General features: G+C 47.7%; 2 protein-coding genes across 2 annotated transcripts in view; one reads left to right on the plus strand and one right to left on the minus strand.

Moving 5' to 3' along the window:
• The window catches only part of LOC128268966 (calcium-transporting ATPase type 2C member 1), a 53,124-nt gene that overhangs the window by 13,387 nt on the left and 21,808 nt on the right, over positions 1–17,929 (minus strand). The gene's annotated exons all lie outside the window — the stretch shown is intronic.
• On the plus strand, positions 9,446–11,116 carry LOC128268967 (autophagy-related protein 101-like). Its single transcript, XM_053006288.1, has one exon. The coding sequence runs from the start codon at positions 9,446–9,448 to the stop codon at positions 10,103–10,105; it is 660 nt and encodes a 219-aa protein (XP_052862248.1). The 3' UTR covers positions 10,106–11,116.

Here is a 17,929-nt window from a genome sequence, read left to right on the forward strand (position 1 = left end):
TAAACAAAACATGTAACTTTATTTTAACAAAAGTATTAAATTTCTTGGCAAAATCGAAAAAAAATTACTAGGTACTGCCCGATTGAAGGACCGAGGCCTTTGATCGAGTACTGGGCATTCCTTTGGATCGTAAATTTAGTCTCAGATTCGTTATCGCCCATGCCTCTGGGCTGCTCGGTGATGGATGAACGCTACACGGAGGTAGGTTTAATGAATTCTTCTGTAATGTTTTTATTTTCCCCGCCACTTGATGGATCGCAAAACAATGGGAACTTCCGGTCCCCGGGAACAATATACGGGACCCCTCTCCGACCCGTCGTCTAGGTGGTAGAAGGTAGTAATGAAATTTTTATAATTTAATACACGTTCACAGTCGGAGTCAAGTTGCCTTGGTGGGTGTGCTGTCGGTACTATTTTCCCAGCCGGGGTGCCAACAGCTTGCTATAGTGAAGGCCAGACTCCCAGTTTTGCAAGCGGAAACGATAACGGGCTCCCCCAGTAGGGTGAACGGCAGAAGCACATCATAATGACTTACCCAGGCTGGCTCAGGCTCAGGCGTAAGTCCTTCCAGGCGATATGGTTTAGAAGGATCGACAAGTGAGCCACAGCTGGGCCGGAATGGCAGATTTGAACTGCCCTGAGGGAAGCTTGGTGAGGTGAGCGCGCGGTGCATAATTGAAGTTGAAAGAGTACGGCCCCGGCCCGTTCCCCGGAAGTGTCCCCGGCAACCTAGTCCCGAGACGGGAGTACGCTACAGGCTATAACTTCACCGAAGAAGTCACAGTCACACGGCTTGGCTCGTGATAAAAGTAACCCTCCCTGCGGGGACACATTTAGCCAAGCGTACAGCTCGCCAGCCGCCGGGAAGTCGTCGTGACAATTGGGCGCGCCATGAAGATAAGAGGGCGAAAGGTTTCACAGTCGCCCCGCGTGGAACCTACCAATTTGGAATGGTAATTCCAGGCCTCCGTCGCGGAAGCATAACTTTCTGCTCTCTGCTGATTCGAACATGACATAGCCAGACCCCGGTACCGGAAACCCGGCCCCTCGCGTAACCGAGTTAAAGAGCTTCAACGCGGCAACTTTAATTGGCAAACAAATGAAGCCGGTGACGTGGTGTGGCCGACCGACTGGCGGTGAAAATGTGTCGGTCACTGTACTCCCCCGGCACTCGTCGTTTGCATAATTGATAAACTCGCTCGTCTTTTTGAAGCCCCTCTCCGCGCGAACCCTTCGACGGGTGGTGGAGAACTCTAGGACTCGCCAAATCCCACCACCAAACCCCTCCGGTGGGACCGGAAAGAGTCCCGTGGCAGTAGAAAAAAGCTTTTGCATGTTTATGTGGGGGTTTCGGTTTCGGTTGGAAAAGTTTGGCTGACGGCAGACTGAGCAGTTTGATGATAACGCGCACACACGTGTGTGTGTTTGTGTATGGAGTACGCGATGATAAAAACAACCTTGATAAATGGTGTGCTAAAGGGAAAGGAAAAGCACGGAAAAGGCCCCACAGGCCTCAATAAAAGTAACTGATGCTCTCGATTAATAAACCCCATATACCGCTGTGTATTTTGGGGCCCCGCTTTAAAATTTATGGTCCCGAAAAGTTGCACGCGACGTGTAGAAGAAATCAGAAAACTCTGCTCTTTATTTATTGTCCATTCACACTTTCGTTTCGCAACAGCTGGCCACGCTTGGGTCGGAGCGTTCAAAATGATGAATGGGTTGAGTTTTTAAACACCACAGTTGAGTTTTTAAAGTTTGATTTTACTTCGTTCGTGATGAATTTACATAATTAATATTTACACCTACCCATATAAGAGCCGCACATATTCATTACATCATTTAATTGAAAATTTCATGTCTTTAAATGTAAGCATTTATTGATGTTTGTTTAAACAATTGCATTGAAATGCGTTCTTTTTCAGCTCGGAATACCCAAACCAACACAACAGAACAAGGAAAAGCATAACGTAAACACTTGGCTGGCTACCAGAAATCCTGTTTGCTGTATTGACTGTATTGAGACAATGTTTGATATCCACAAAAAGTCGAAGTTATTGCCATCTGTGTTAAACTTTACAAAGTTACTATAAAGAGGAAACGACAGACTAAACGTGAGTTAACGGTTTGTTGAACGTTACAAAGCGGAGTGTAACCGGTCGTGTGAGGGATGCTTATTTCACACGCCGATGAGCAAACTTTGAAGTTTTAATCCTTCGTCCGCATATCGGTCAACGCGCAGCAGCACCAAAACTGAAGGTGATGGAGGGTCGGGTTCGGGTGCTGCGGAACCCACATTTTAAAGCGTTCCCTCTGGCGCTCCTCGCAGTGCTTCAACCTGAGCTTTCTAATCACGCAACCGGGATAAAGCACGAACGCCTGCGGTTCCGTAAACAGAGAGCCGCACCGTGCCGGTCGTGACGACGGATGTTGGTTTAAGGTTTTCGAAGAAAATTTCGCACACCCAGCACAACCTCCCTTGCCCGCCAACAACAAAATAACAAAATAGTCCTTTCGGTGTTTTTTGGGCTGACCGCAAACAGTGAGGACCAAGTTTTATCCACCGGCCGAATTCACGAGCGACCATTTTTCGACTCATTTCCGATGCAAACGTTACATCGTCTGGCGAGCAGAGTCCTTCCCGTTCGTTTGTCCGTCGTCGTCGGCCCGATTGTTACAGAGCTTCACAAACATCTAGAAGGAGGACCGCCGGGAACACCGGGAGCTAGAGAGCTCTTGATTAAGACGATTTTAATGGATGCAACAAACATCGTAAACAACCATTTTCACACTCTGTTCGCAGGTTCCCCGTCGCTGGTGAATTTGGTTTACGAAGCGTCAACATGAAGTTGGTCAAAACAGTAATTTAATGAATCAGTTTACGAAAATAAACTGAAAGTTTCCTAACAGAGAATGAACACCTCTTAAAAGAATGAAAACTTATTAAAAGAAAGACTTATTGGTGGTGTATGAAAATATGAAACTGAAGCAAAAAAGCAAAAGCGAGCAAAATAATAAGTTTGATAGGAAAAGAAAACAAATCTCTCAGAAAAATTTGTTAAAAAGAATCAAACATTGAATGCCTCAAAAATTAAAGCCAAAGCAGCCCAAACGAAATAATAAAGTAGAACAAGAATGGGACGCGGAAAAGGAGTGAGACCCACCCAAAACACTTTTTTCCGCAACTATTTGCCAACAATCAACATGGCCGAGTAATTAACATAATTTAATGTGCATCTCTTAATCGCCGCGCTTTCGACGCTACGATTCGTTCGTCTCTCTACGGCAAAAGTTACAAACTTAATCCAGTTTCGGGATGAAGTTTGCGGGGTCGGCCGGGATCAGAACTGAGTCGAATGAGTTCTTTTCGCGTTTCCGAAACAAGGACCACGCAAGGACCAACAAGCACAATCGGAAACATAGCGGAACGGCGCAAATTAAAACAATTATCACTGTTTTGCCAGATGGAAACGGATGGAAATTGGAAGAGCGAAAGAACTCGCCAACTGGTAATCACAAATCAAAGATGCCACGAGACGACGGAATCCTTGGAATAACAAAGCAAAATCCGTGCTCGGAACAATCGCTGCCGCTGTACTATTGTTTGAACGCGCTTTGACTTGGTAAACTTGACAAATCGAAATCTATTCTTCACAAGCAGCAACAATCATTTTAAAACAGCAGCACCAGAGACTAAAGAAGTAAAAACAGAAAATAAACGAAAGAAAAGCTGACAGAGCGAATAAAAAATCGGGCGCCAGTTTTTGAAAAAGGTTTTTATCCGTGGGGTGCCCACGAAGGGAACAAGGCCACAGCAACCGATGGCCCCACTAGGCGGCGGGGCGCATTTTCTCAATTTGCAAGAACCAACACAGACGGATGGAGGAAAAAGTTTTTCTTCAATGAACATTTAGTCTCTCGTCTCGGCCAGCGCACTGATGCAGGGGCACTGCACGGGCAGCGTAAAGCACAAATCCAATTTATGTTTTGAGACGTGTCTTACTGGTTGGCGGGTTGTGGTGGGACCACCACTTTCATCCCGAGCTTCAGAGAGCCTCTGCGTTTCTGTAGCAAACAAACATTGTTAACGACATTCAGTTTTGAAGGTTCGGGCTTTCTTTCTTCCGACCAAACAACAATCCCACAACAAAGCGGTTCGAATGATATCTGTTGGTGCGCAGCGGCAGCAAGTGAAACGATCACTTCCAGGTATCTAATTCCATCCGAGCAGTAGCTGCGCTAGTGTGACCATTGCACTGGGCACATTCTTTTTTGTGTTCCACAGGAAACCACGAAACTTTAATGTGTTGTCTATGTTTAGTTCATCCTATAATCATTTTTCGTATGTTTTTAAAAGTGCGAATCTTAAACAATAAAGCTATCTTAGTACTGTAGCTCAGCCATAACTAAAAAGAAAGTTGAATCAAGTAAAAAAAAGGTGCAAAAGATATTTAAGGCTAAAATGCAGAAGAAAAGGTTAAAAACAGATTAGGAAAGTTAAATGATCATAAGCCAAATAAAAAAGAATTTAGAATTTAAACCATTACATCTACAAACAAAACTAACTGTAAAACAGGACGACGAAAGACTGAAACGGGACCATATGAATGAAAGAAGCACAAGACGATAAAATCGAAAAAGGAAAAAAAGGTAGACACATATTTAGCTATCATTATGGGTAAACAAACGAAGAAATGAAATCGTTAACATAAAATCAATCGCCACAAATCGGCAGAGTCCTTTTTTCCGTCCGACCTGCCGTTTTTTTCTGTCACTTTGTCGAAGATCGGAAAAACTGACTGCGTTATTTGTTCGCCATTTACTCGTAACAAGTTTCACTCCTAGTGCCAGTACTAAGTAACCAAAAGTACGGCAACCAAAAAAGTAGCAGCAACTGCCAGTGCCACTATCCAATTGCTTCCCTATTGAACGCCCACCTTCGTCCGGCGTCTTCAAGGGTACTCCTGTGCGGCATCATTTTCCCATTTCCACAAATCCTCCTGTTGCTGCAGCAACCAACCAGCCGATAATGGGGGTGCGCCCGGTCGTGATGGATGTTTCCATGGAACATGTTTCCATCGTCGTCTTCTGCTGAGGGAGCTTTTTCCGTGAAGATGCGAATTTTTCTTTTCAAAAAGCTAACCAAAGGGAGTTGCCTGCCTGCACGGTCAAACTGGGTGTTAATGGCCCGTCAACGGGTGCTGATGACGACGAAGAGTGGGAGCAAAGAGAAGAGAAGCACCGCAACATCCAGCCTGGCTGATGGCTGATGATAATGAGACGAAGACGAGCACAGAAATGGCACAGATGTTGCACGCGAAACCAAACAAAAAACACGCACTTCCGTTACCATTAGGCCAAAGGGAAGCGCAATAGAAGGATTAAGTGGGAAAACCGGAAAAGCTCGGTAGTTCTTTTTTCTGCTTCTTTCGGGATGAACTTCCGCTTTACTTGCTGCTCCCAAACCATCGTAAATGGGAATTGTAATTGTGGTTGCAAAATTAAATGAAGTCCTTTTTCGCCTTTCGGCGCCCCACCGCAACGGTGCATAATTTATGTGGAGCCCTTTTTTATATTTACACTGCCGTAAATGTGTGCGCATGTCCTTCTCAAATGGCCGTCTTGGCGATGTAGAGGTCTCTCGTGCGCAGAAGGAATGTACCAGACACGTAATTACTTTCCAGCGCTTGACTGAGAACCCAGTTTTTATCGTTATCGTCGCTATCGGCACTGGTGGAGCTGGAGAAAGTGTACTTTAAGGCTACTCTCCTTCGCCCCAGACGCTTACATTGCTGTCTAGGCTATTTAAATAATCCCGAATTGCTGTTACAACTTTCTGCGTTTCAGTCGTAAAGATTTTGCGGGCAAAGCAAAGTCCTCCAAAAGCTTTTCGGTGAAGTGTTCCGTAATTAGCACAACCTGCGCGGTAGCACACCCCTGGCAGGTGTATTACAACGGGTGACTTACTGCATATAAACCTTAACCCCCCGAGGGCCTGAACTGCCTGAAAGGGATCTGAACCGCCTCCAAGCTCAAAATAATGGCTTTTAAATAAAGCAAATAAAAATTACACTCATCTCAACTGCTGTCGTGCTACTCGGGTTGAAGTTTTTAGGATGTACTCATCCTGCACACACTAGAGCCAAACCTGGAGCGCTCTAATTTCACGCAAAATTACCATCGCTAACGAGGCCACACATAAACGAAAAAGGCAGGAAGTGCAACAGCGTTGCCTGTGCTTGGCAATCCACAAAAGCTAGCCCTCTTTCTGAACGAACCAGTGTTCCGGGACTTTGGTGGACCATTATACCTACGGGTTTCTAGATTTCGGGCGTTGTAAATGTGGGAACCTCTTTTCCAGTGTACGACGACACAGCGTAACAGAGAAAAAGAGAACTATGCTGAGTAAATCCAGCTCCCAGGCTCCCAGGTTGGGAACAGCGGACGGTCTCCAGTGGGGCTACCTGGTCGAGAAGCGCACCGGGAAGCACCCGTGGTAGCGTCCCAACGCGGTGGCGGTCCCGCCCCACGGCGGCGGAGTGGGACGAGCGAAAAAGATATTTTAATTAAAGTTCCGGTCGGTGAAAAATGTGTTCAAATTGGTTTCCTCTCTCGGTCCCGGTGTCTTCTCATATTTTCACCACCACCAAGCGGACGTGTAGCTGCGGAGGATATGAAGCCCGGGGCACCAGCAACGGGAGATCCATCGAATGTACAGGACTCATTCCTCAGGAGTCGTGCGGATAATTTCGGAGCGCGTTTGAAATTCTTGGCCAAATATCTCTATCAATTTCGTGCCTCGAAGCTCGATGTCAAGACGAGATGAAGTTGGAGAGATTCAAAATTTTGAAAGTTTGCTCCTCAGCCTTATCGCTGATTTATGGACTACGAACTGCCACCAGAAAGACGAGCATCATCGAGTTAATCGAGTTGCATTGATTCGATGATTAAACTGATTTAAAACAAATCAAACTGACGTTAAAATAAAGCATTTCAATAACTATAGCTTAAAACGGTAAACAATTGGTTATTATTGGAGTCCACAGTTCCAGAAGTCAAGTTTCTGCACAGTCGCGTCGTATAATCCGAGTTCCAACGACTTCATGAACTGTACCGTGGTTCAAAGGCAATCGAGTAAGGAACGCCCGGAAGCGGAAGTTCAAAGAAGATATTGATGAAGGATAAATCTTGGCTGACGCTTTCTGTGGCCGGCTGTGGCATAAGCCGCCCTCGTGGCGCGACCCGATTCGGGTCTCCCAAGGAGTAAATACAGTGTGTGTGTGTGTGTTAGCCAGGTGAGCCCCGAATTGGAAGAGATTGATCGCTCGACAGCCAGATGGGGGCCCCCCATTTTGGCCGGAGGCACCTTTTACTTCTCTTTCTGATGGATTGCCATATTTTCCGGAAGCAGCAGACGGCTTCCTATCTGATGCCGGTACGTGGCACTAGAGGATTATGTGTCGGCCGCCGTCTACCGTGTACGTACAAGTCTAGAAAGAAGGCGAGGCTTTGGTGGTTCCAGTCACACGGATTTAGCCCAGCATCTGCCACCTGCGCCACGCATTTCCAAGAGCACCACCGGAATGCGGATTCGGAGTCTTTCTGGAGTGAGAAGCCAGTCGACATTTGGGAGCGCTGAGATGGTGGTGCGCACCTGTTGGATCTGGGCGGCAAAAGCAAATATTTCATTACTTTCCGCCAGGGCCAAAAGAGGACCGATGTCAACACGCCTCGGGTTGTTTAACAAAAAAAAAACACGTGGAACGAGGAGTTTTGGCAATCCCAACGAAATAGCATTTCGAGTTGCTGACGGGATGATGCAATATGTGACAGTCGTATGCTCGGGGTATGTGCCGCGTAATGTTCCGGTGCGTTAAATCCCGCACTCCCGAGCTACATTAACAAGGGATTTACAGCGCAAAAATGGGGAGTTTGTGGTATTTCATATTTTAGCTGTACCCTATTTGGATACCTTAGGGTATGGCCTTAGGCTATTATTCATTTGGCGGTGTTGATGAATGCGACCACCTCATTTGAATACACCAACAAGGTAACGAAGGATGTTTCCGTCACGGAAAACGAAAAATCTTTCGACACTTCCCATAATCAGTCCGTAACCTTCACAAATGCCCAAAATCATTCTTCAATCAATTCCGACGAATCATTTAGATCATTTGGAATCCGAACTTAGCTCGATCAAAGTTACCCGTTTTAATGTTATTTCCATTAACTGCACCAACATTGAATAAAATTGAAACGGAAGAATAATTGAAGAGAAACAAACCTTTTTAAAACACAAGAATAGACACAATGTTAGGCTAGCGAGTTCTAGGGCCGTTGCTATGGCTACTAAGGATATTCGATCCGCGACAAATGTGACAGAGTCTACTAAGCCCGCACCCATTTACAAACGAATGACAGATTGCAGTAGGCTACTGTTCCCGTCGCGATGGCCGGCAGTGTTTGAAACGGAACAAAATCAAGTATTAAGAGCAACAAAATTGATGACAGAAATCGCAAAAAGTCCCCTTTTACAAATTGAGAAGAACTTTTTGTCTACACTGCTCAGCACGGTCAGCGATGACAGAGCCTCCGCACCTCCGCGCACCTGCTCTGCGAAGCAGAAAAAGACACGTCTGCGACGGGGATGTTGTCAAGGATGGAGCCAAACACACCTACACACACTCGTGGTCTGGCACCGATAGCTGGCGGCCGATCAGCTGTGCGGGCAGTTCTTTGTTCTTTCGCGCAGCTGCTTCTGCAAAGTCCTGGTGGTGGTGATAGCGTCCGAGTGTAGCACCGCGCGCGGCACGTTCTGCACATGCACAGTTATCGATTCCGCGTGCGCAGGCCATTCGCGTGTGAGTGCGTCTCGACGATCGACGATTCATCGGATTCAGTGCCGCGAACGGTCAGTGTTTGAGTGCAGTTTTGTCGAGGTGGAACCGCGTGTCATCTGCGGCTGTCAGTGCGGCCGTCAATGCCGGTTCGATCTGGTAGGTGCGTCACGATGGCTGGCCATCATATTTCATATCTTATTTGACGGTTAACATTACGAAGTAATGCACGTGCGTGATGAGAGGTTACAAAACGGCACAAAACTGACGGCCCAACGAGTAGTGCACGTCATCGGTGTGTGACCACGCGAACCCGCATTCGCGTATTTTGTTTGGCTTACGGTAAGCTCAGGGGGGTTTTCTGCAGCATCATCATCAGCATCTACTGTTTGTGTTTTCCGAGCTAAGCTGCGGTGTGCTTGCACTGTAAGATTACTCGACGAGCTGAATAAACTGGCCAAACTGAATAAGTATGCACCGCACTTCAGTCGCCAAACACGACGGTTAATCAAAACACATTTCGATCTCGATTCCGCAGCACGGGGTGCATCATCTAATCTGCTCCAGCGAGCGAGATAGGACCGCAGAGAGAGAGAAAGAGTGTGAGAATGAACGTCCGTACGCACACATTCGGCCTGCGCTTGCAACGCGACCAGCTGGAAGAGGCCATCGCGGCCATCTTTCACACGATCCTGTTCCACCGCAGTTTGGGCAAATTTCGACTCATCGACGACTCGGCGTACGTTGCCGGAACGCTCGGTTACCGGGAGGTAGACTGCGCGGCCATCGATCTAACGTACATCCGCTGCAGCTCGCCGTCGCTCGAGCGGACCGTTTGCAATCAAATCGGGTGCTTTGCACAACAGCTGTGCTGCAGTAGCGGTACGCTCGGCAACAGCGGCCAGCTACAGCTAGAGTTTTATCAACGGCGCCGAAAGCGCTGGTCCTACAATCAGACCGGCGGCATCCCGTGGGAAATCTGGTCGGTACAGCTCGAGCTGGTGGAGGAGCTGCGCGATGAAGCTGACCGTGTGGAGCTGCGGGACTGTTTGGGCGATACGCTGCGAGAAACGATCTGCAGCATCGCGGAGCTGATGGGCAGGAACGACTACGTACCGGAGGTTCCGTGCCGGACCGACCTGGACGCGGTCTACGATACGAGCTATCCGGATGTTCAGCCGTACCTGTTTCAGTTCCGGGCGACCAACAGTATGTCGAGCGGGTTCGGTACGTCCGTCGAGAAGACACTGCAGAAGCTGATGTGGTGATGAGGTGATCCCATTCTGCGTCCTCCTTGGAGAGTATTTGGATCTTGCGATCAATTAAATTTCACTTCGTTCGTTCGAATGAAACATCAGACAGTATCTCAAACTTAAATACCTCAACGACCTCAACACGGCCAATCATTTGACCGAAGGGGTGTTACCGAATGTATTCGAACAGAAAAACGTGATCACACGGAAGCAAACACCTGATACTGAAGCTACAAACCACACCACGATGATTGGTTATTAGCAACAGGAAGATGGACACAAAAGAAGTATAAATTACAGATTGAAGATCTGGTGAATTCGCTTGGCACGTGGCAGGGTCACATTGGGGTAGCGAAGAGTGCGCCGGTCGCGTAATGAAATGGCAACCGAAACCGCAAAACAATCACCGCAGCCCCTGTGACAGTAATGATACGGGGACGGCTCTCAACACCCTCCATCATCATCATCAGCTCGGCTGCTCCGGGATGAGCCCCGTTATCAGGTTTCAATTTCCCGCTGTAACATTGTTCCCGAGGCATCCGTTCTCATCACTTGGTAAACAGATTAACACAGATCGAAGCACAACCTGAGTACGTTTGTGCGTTTGCCGGCGGATGACGCAATTTAATGCCGCAGGTGTCTGCCAAGATGTAATCTTGCGGTGCTGTTTATGTAAAGGGCATCAGTTGCAGCGGACGTTATGCAATCGGGGGCGATAGCTTCAAGATTAGGATTAGAAGATTAGGCTTTAAACGATCGTTTCGTGCAGTTGCCTAAGGGATATCAATTGTAAGTTTCCGGATGACTCTGGAAGTAGCGTTTATTCCGGAAATCATCACGCAAAGTTTAATATTCAATTGTAAGTAGCATAAAATAGATACTGGTTATGAGGAGGAGAATCTTTAAAGTAACAAGAGTTATGGGAAACGCTGATGCCAACCGAAGTTAAAGAAAATGGCACGTTAGAGAAGAATGAAAAAAAAATGTTCAAAAATCAAATAAATATGTTAATAAACTTTTGCGATTCGTGGCGCTGCGGAGTTTTTCACCATCTTCCATCACCCAACATTAATAGTAATCATTTCTTCACGGCTCGCTGAACCGAGCCCCCCGTCGTCGTCGTCGTCGTCGTCGTACGGGCACTGGCTGGTTATCACGGACACCACCGTGAAAAAATGAATATTTAAATAAAACGAATCGTTGAAGTGTCTTGTCATACGAATGCGCAGACAAAATGCTCCACAGCCACTGTTGAAACCATGGCGGCGGAACCACAATGAATTTCGTAGGAAAAAATACAACCTATCGCCGTTAAAAATATGTTACTATCGCTCATTGTTTATGTAACCCTTGCTTGGGTGTGTTGACCTTTCGTAGGCGTGCATTGAAAAAATTTGCAAAGGAAGGAAGAAGATTGCAAAAGTTGTGATAACAGTTGTGTAAGGTCGCGAACCAAGTTTAGTTGACCAACGGAAACAATGTTGGGGTGAAATTAAACAGTCCTAATTATTGTTAAACCCACGTTGTTTTCGGGGCTGCTGTCAAAATTCGAAAATGGTTACAGGCGAAAAGGCGAAACGAAAACGTAAATAAATAACGTCAGTAGCTATGTTTTTTATTAATAATTCAATTGCTACCATACATTTGACTTGATAACCCACACCACAGGCTTTAAGTCAGAATAGATGCTGGTCAAAAGTACACTGTTCGAGACGGGTTTGACGTCTCCTACTGCGGCGTTTGGAGAGGAGTACTTATCACTTATCGAAAAAAAACTTAACGGTGTACTTCAAAACTGCTTCTATCAAGTTCTACTTCTACGGCGCCCTAATCTCAGTTCATCAGTTCTGATATTGGAACAATTCAGTTCACTCTGATAGCGACGACGGCGCAGAAAATTTATCTTCTGGTCTCTGGCGGTTGTTCTTATCGTTGAGTGGAGCACCTTCAGCCATCGACGAGAACCGTGTGCATTGACTTAAGTGGCACGAATGTCTTGAAGTTTAAACGATATACGATAGAGCCTCTTGAAGTGCTCTTTTGCAGAAGCTGTTTATGGAAGGAAAGCTATTTTTCATTATCGCCACTTCGATCGCCAAATCGATAAAGGGCTAACAATGTCTCATTTATTGACTGTCCGCAGTTTTTTTTTCGTTGAATTCTATAACAAATTTAATTTTATATTAATTTTTTTTTTAAATTCCCTTTTGTCGCCATTTCAAACATCTAAAATTAGTATTTCAAATTGTGTTCAGTGGTGCTGGCCAAGACTATGACCGGACTAAAACTATATTACTATCGTCCGTTAATCTACCAACAAAGCTGAGCAATTTACAAAAACCGTTCCATGCATTTTCGTCCTTGATTTGCCATTCAGCCGAAATCATGCACAAAACTTCCATATGAAACCGAAAATCCAAGCGATATCTCTCGGATAGTAAATTCCAATCTCGGTTGGTTATAACCGTACCGCACCGTATCGACCACGGGAATGGATACTTCTAACGGAAAAAAAGAATTTGTTGGTTGGCTTTTCATGTGCTGTTTATGAGGCCATAAAATATATGCTCAGGCAGAACACGACAACCATCCTTCATCGTTCATCTCTGCTGCGACCGATCCGGAATGGGGAACGCCATTCGTTTTTGGAGTGAAGCAATTGCATTCGATGCTTTTCACGGTTCTATTTCCTCTAAATCGTGTGTCGCCGAGTCGAGGAGTCGACCACGACACTACTGGGTCCGGTCTCGTTCGCTCGCTCGTACTTAAATTCGATAAACGAGCCCTGCAGCGATGCGCTTCCGGCGCTGAAACGCACATCGACCCCATCGGGCCCCTGAGGTCCTGCACACGATCCTGGCCAACCCAAGGATGCGCCGCACTGTGACAGCAAAGTGGGCAAGTTTACTTTCGGGCCCAACAGTCGGGATTCGTCTGATTCGTCTGTTTTCAATTTCATTTCTCTCCATTTTTTGCACGCCGAAGCACTGCCAAAACATTTTTCTGTCATTGCTATTCGATTTGTCGACGATGGGCGGTGTTGCTTTTTTGGGCACCTCAGCAAAATTGATTGAAGCAATGTATTAACAAACGGGTAGCTCTAGCTGTGTGCCGGGTTTCGTGACGACTCATTCCCCGAGTCCCCGTTGACGGCGACGCTAGAAAGGAGTCAAATGCTGGGTACGGAGACCAATGGTGTATGGCGGGTTTAAATTAAATTCCAGTTCCGTACCGTCGAGGCACAGAGAGAGAAAGAGCGAGAGTGGAAATATGACACGAAATTGGGGAACGTTCCGTTTATACGGGGAGGCGTTCCGCTTAAATGCTATAACGGGCTAAGGTGTTGAAGAATTGATTAAAAGAGCCAATTCTTAGATTTAAAATGGTGATCAATTTGAAAGCATGCTTTAGCTGACTTATTGTTGAACAAGAATGTAATAAAAATGGGAATATGTAGTTCTAAACCACCGGAAGGCTATTCTAACTCCAGGTGGAGCCCGCACCTCTGTCATTTGCAATTAAATATGCACCAGTGAACAAGGCCATGCGGCAGGTTCTAAATTATAAAAGCTACATAGAGTGTAGTTACCCGCATGTAGGCCACCAGTCACTGTCCAGTCACTGAACAGCCCGGCGAGTCCTAGCCTAAAAGCGATTCAAAAGGTTCCCCGGCTCAACCTTCAGTTTTCAGTCAGCAATTGTGTAGGGGCCGTCCTAGCTGGGGTCCGGGCTTTCGGTGAGCAACGGACGCCAACATGGCTTGTGATAGTTTCGGATGAGCACATGCTTGCATGCCCTCTGTGGACCGGCGGGTGCTTTTGGCATCCACCCTGGACCTTCTCCGTGTCCACAGCGTACAAAAGCACTACACCAGCCGGACGGACGGACGGCCGTTTTATGATCCACCGAAGCGTGATAGATGGCGGCAAGGAGGATGTTCCGAGAGAGAGAGAGAGCGACAGGCACGGGCAAGTCTATCAGGCAACGCACTCTTGGGTGGGGATGGCTTCCGAATAGAAGTAGTCCAGGACGATACCAGACCAGAAGCTCGTCGGGTGTCAGTTGTTTATTTTGCTGTCCAATCTTTGTGCTCCGGCACAACAAGCCCATCAAGGACGCTACCTGCGCATGGAGGTCACACGCACGAGAATGGGGCGTCCCCACCAGCCAGCCAGGAGCTACTATGTAGCATGGCTGTAGAAACATTTCATCTGGCCCACCACAAGAACAGGGCACGGCCGGGATCGATCATCGGGATGTTTGTTCAAAGTGTGTGTTGCAAATCCAGCGTGCGTCCGGTAAGGGGCTTAATAAAACACACTTCGAGGGTCGGATACGTGTGGCATGAATATATAAATCCACTTGGCAGGTATAAACCAATAAACCGAAGAAAAGATCAATTCTTGGCGTTGTTGTTGGTGCTGTAGGTGATGTCCTCATCGATAATTCGTGGTCAGAATTCAACACCTCCTGGAGGCTGGCGGCTGCAAGTAGTTTGCGGTTCTTAGAAGTTCCAATTCACTAAGCGCGCACTACGGCGCTGTTTGAATACTTGGTGTTCCAGCGTAGATTATAATCATACGCAACGAAAGACGTTAAAACGAAGACGTCAAATGCGTACAGTGCAGATGCGAGACGAAAGCAAATATTAAACTTGTAGATGTAGTACATTCGTTAATTTGGGCGTTGGCGTAGCGCGCCTGTCACTCTCGGCTCGGCCTGCCCCTGGCCACTCTCGGCGTACCTTGGTGTGCGAGATAATCCATTTGCATACACTTCTTATGCTGACGAGACGGACGTTAGTCCCGCAGCAGTTCTGAGGCGAATCTTCTTATTCACGGGTGACGGATATGTAAATTCCCGATTCATATCCCCCGAAAAATTCTGCGACCACAGCTGTGTTGGTCGAATATCCCTATGCTAATCCACGGGATGTGCGAAGTGTGGCGTAGTGCATTGGCCAATCGAAAATGGTAACCACGACCACGTGTAGTATATGTACATGAATACTAATGCGGTGATGCGTCGCCTAGTGGTTGACATTTTTGATTTTCATTCTTCACAACTTTCGAATAAAATAAAGGGTTATTAACGTTGCTTTAGAAGAAAGATACTGATGTGAGAAAGTAGTGTACCAAAAAGAGGATTAAAATTAACTATTGAAAATTCGACTAATTTTGGAGTATTTCTCATCAAACTTCAATTAGTTGAGGTTCCTTTAGTAGTATGCAGGAAAATTGTAAAAAAGAAAGTCATTTCATGTTGGAAAACATTTACACGAAACCTGTCTCTCGCTTTCGGTAATCAGGCAAGGCTAAAAATAACGACATCCGACCGTTTCCGCGAATGCAAACTAATCCTTTTCTAGAGTGAACGCCTTGGAATCGACGGCACAAAGACAAGCCCATCCGATTCCATTCCCACGAGAAGAATGGCCGTGCCATCTCAAGGCAACAGTAACGCGTATGAACGGTGCGCGCACCGAGAGACTCTGCGCTCTGCTTCTTCTGTACAAATAGTGAAACAGCTGGCAGTCCCATGTTGTTCGTACATGAAGAACGTACTAGAACAATAGGACGATTACAGAAGTGTGAAAGCGGAACGGATGGCGCCAAGTGGAAGTAGCGCCAGCTCCAAACGGTAGCGGCCTTTAAATGCTGCGCCAGTTGTCACAAAAGGTGCTTTCATTCTTTTGAAGGATTTAAGAAATAAGAAAAACGTAACAGTCAAAGAATACTTCAAAACAGTCAGTAGTACCACGAAACATTAGTATATACAGTGCCAAAACTAAAGTATTTAAAATGTAAAGCAAGATAAGTAAAATAATAAACACAAGATAAGAACAAATGATAAAAGTGAAAGTAAAAATGTTTCAGTCGCACTACACTCTCAGAAGAATATAACCAGTGATTTAAACGAAATACAAATATTTGGTTAAAAAGTTTTTAACTAAATCGTATAAACCCCAAATCAAACACAGAACACTGACAGTGATAATGATAAATCGAGCAAAGGTAACAAAAAATGTATCTGAAAGAGAAGGAAAGCAGAGACGATAGCAAGGAAAAGGCAATCCTCCAAACGCGTACAAGCAAACTAAGAACGGTCCAACTCTTGAGAATGCAAAAACACGAAAAAATACACCTTTTATTGCTCAGAACTTCCTTCGCCTTCATACTTCCATATATCACACAAATTGGGGAGGCTGGGTATGCGGCGGCTAGCGCCAACGACCCCTTACTCGGCGGTGAACAACGCGAAATAGCGGCTAGCGTCGTACTGAAACAACCGAAAGTCCAGCTCGTACCGGCGGTACAGCCGCTCGAACTGGTCCGCGGTCAGCTCCGCCAACCGGGACAACGTGGCGTGTGACCGGGCGGCAGCGGCAGCGCCCGCGCTGCTTCTACCGCCATCCGTCCGTCCACCCGTCGCACCCCACAGAGCGTGCTGCACGTTGAGCCGGTGGCCCTCGAACCGATCCGGGTCCGCCGCCGAGGCGATGCTGCTTATGTTCGCTCGGCGCAGCAACAGCCCGACGTCGCGCTCGTACGTCTCCAGCTTGACGATGATGGTCGGCTGCAGAAAGCACGGATCGCACAGATTGTAGTAGCTGGTCCAGTGCGGGTCCCGGATCCGCTCCTTGCGCAGCACGAACTCGGTGAAGTCGGCGAAGCTCGGTACCGGCAACGATCCATTCTGCGGCACGCGCGAGTTGATAAGGAAAAGAGAGCAAAAACGGGTGATTAACGCGATCACCATCTAGCCCACCCCCCGATCGTCGTGTGTACCTCTTGCTGGCCGGCCGCCACCACCACCACATCGGCACCGTGCACCGCGCGGAAGATGAAGCGCCGCAGGTTGCGGTAGTTGTCACTCTTTGGCCGCACAATCAGATCTTCGTACGCACTGACGAACCGGTCCATGGGATCGCGCACGACCAAAAACCGCTCCAGCTGGCGGTCGGCGGTGATCTCCTCAACGTCCGCCCGGCTCGGCACGGGATAGTGCATGCGGGCGAGCCCCTTCATGTCCTGGGCGGCCCGGGCGATCTTCTCGCGTGGCACGCCCGCCCACCGATTGAACTGGTACATCCAGCTCGAGGACGCCACCTTGCTGATCGAGCACCAGAGCAGCCGAAGCCGGGGCTGGTGGAAGTAGTTGTAGTACAATCGCTCCTGCAGCTTCTGAGATTCTGAGCCCTCATCAGGTGCCACGGCGCGGCACTGTTCCCGCAGGTGCATCACCCGTTCGGCCATGATCTCATCGACCGGTTGCTCGTACGGCAGGGGCCACGGTAGTATCAGCACCAACACTGCGCAGGTCACCAGAACGGCTACCAGGCCGCTGGTGGCGACCTGACGCCACTGACCAGAAGAACCACGATGACGCCTATCGGCCGTGGGGGTCATTACACACACACACAACGCGCGCGCGCGCGCCCGTGCCCCTTGACACTCGTCTAGCTTCCGGACGACACTGATACTGCGGCGTCGGTCCAATGTCGGACTCTGGTGCGTCAGATTTGAGGGCGCTTCCTAACTCCGAACCGCGAACGGCTACCCAAGAGAGACCCCCAAAGCGCGGTGCGGGTCAAGGTAAATAATCGAGGGCGCGCGCGCACACACACACACACACGCAGACCGATCAACGGGGAGACCCAGTCGCTCTCCAGGACGTTGCGCCGAAGACTTACGCTGTCATAAGCGATGTCATATTTTAGAGGGCCCCGGAGGCTCGCTTCGCGGAGTGTCGCCTGTCTGCGCACCGTGGTGTTGATTTCAAATTTTGAGCACCAACTTTTAAAGGCAGTTCCCGCCCAGCGCGCTGGTGTGTGTGTGG

Source organism: Anopheles cruzii, chromosome 2, assembly GCF_943734635.1.
Source record: "Anopheles cruzii chromosome 2, idAnoCruzAS_RS32_06, whole genome shotgun sequence".
Classification (NCBI taxonomy): Eukaryota; Metazoa; Arthropoda; class Insecta; order Diptera; family Culicidae; genus Anopheles; species Anopheles cruzii.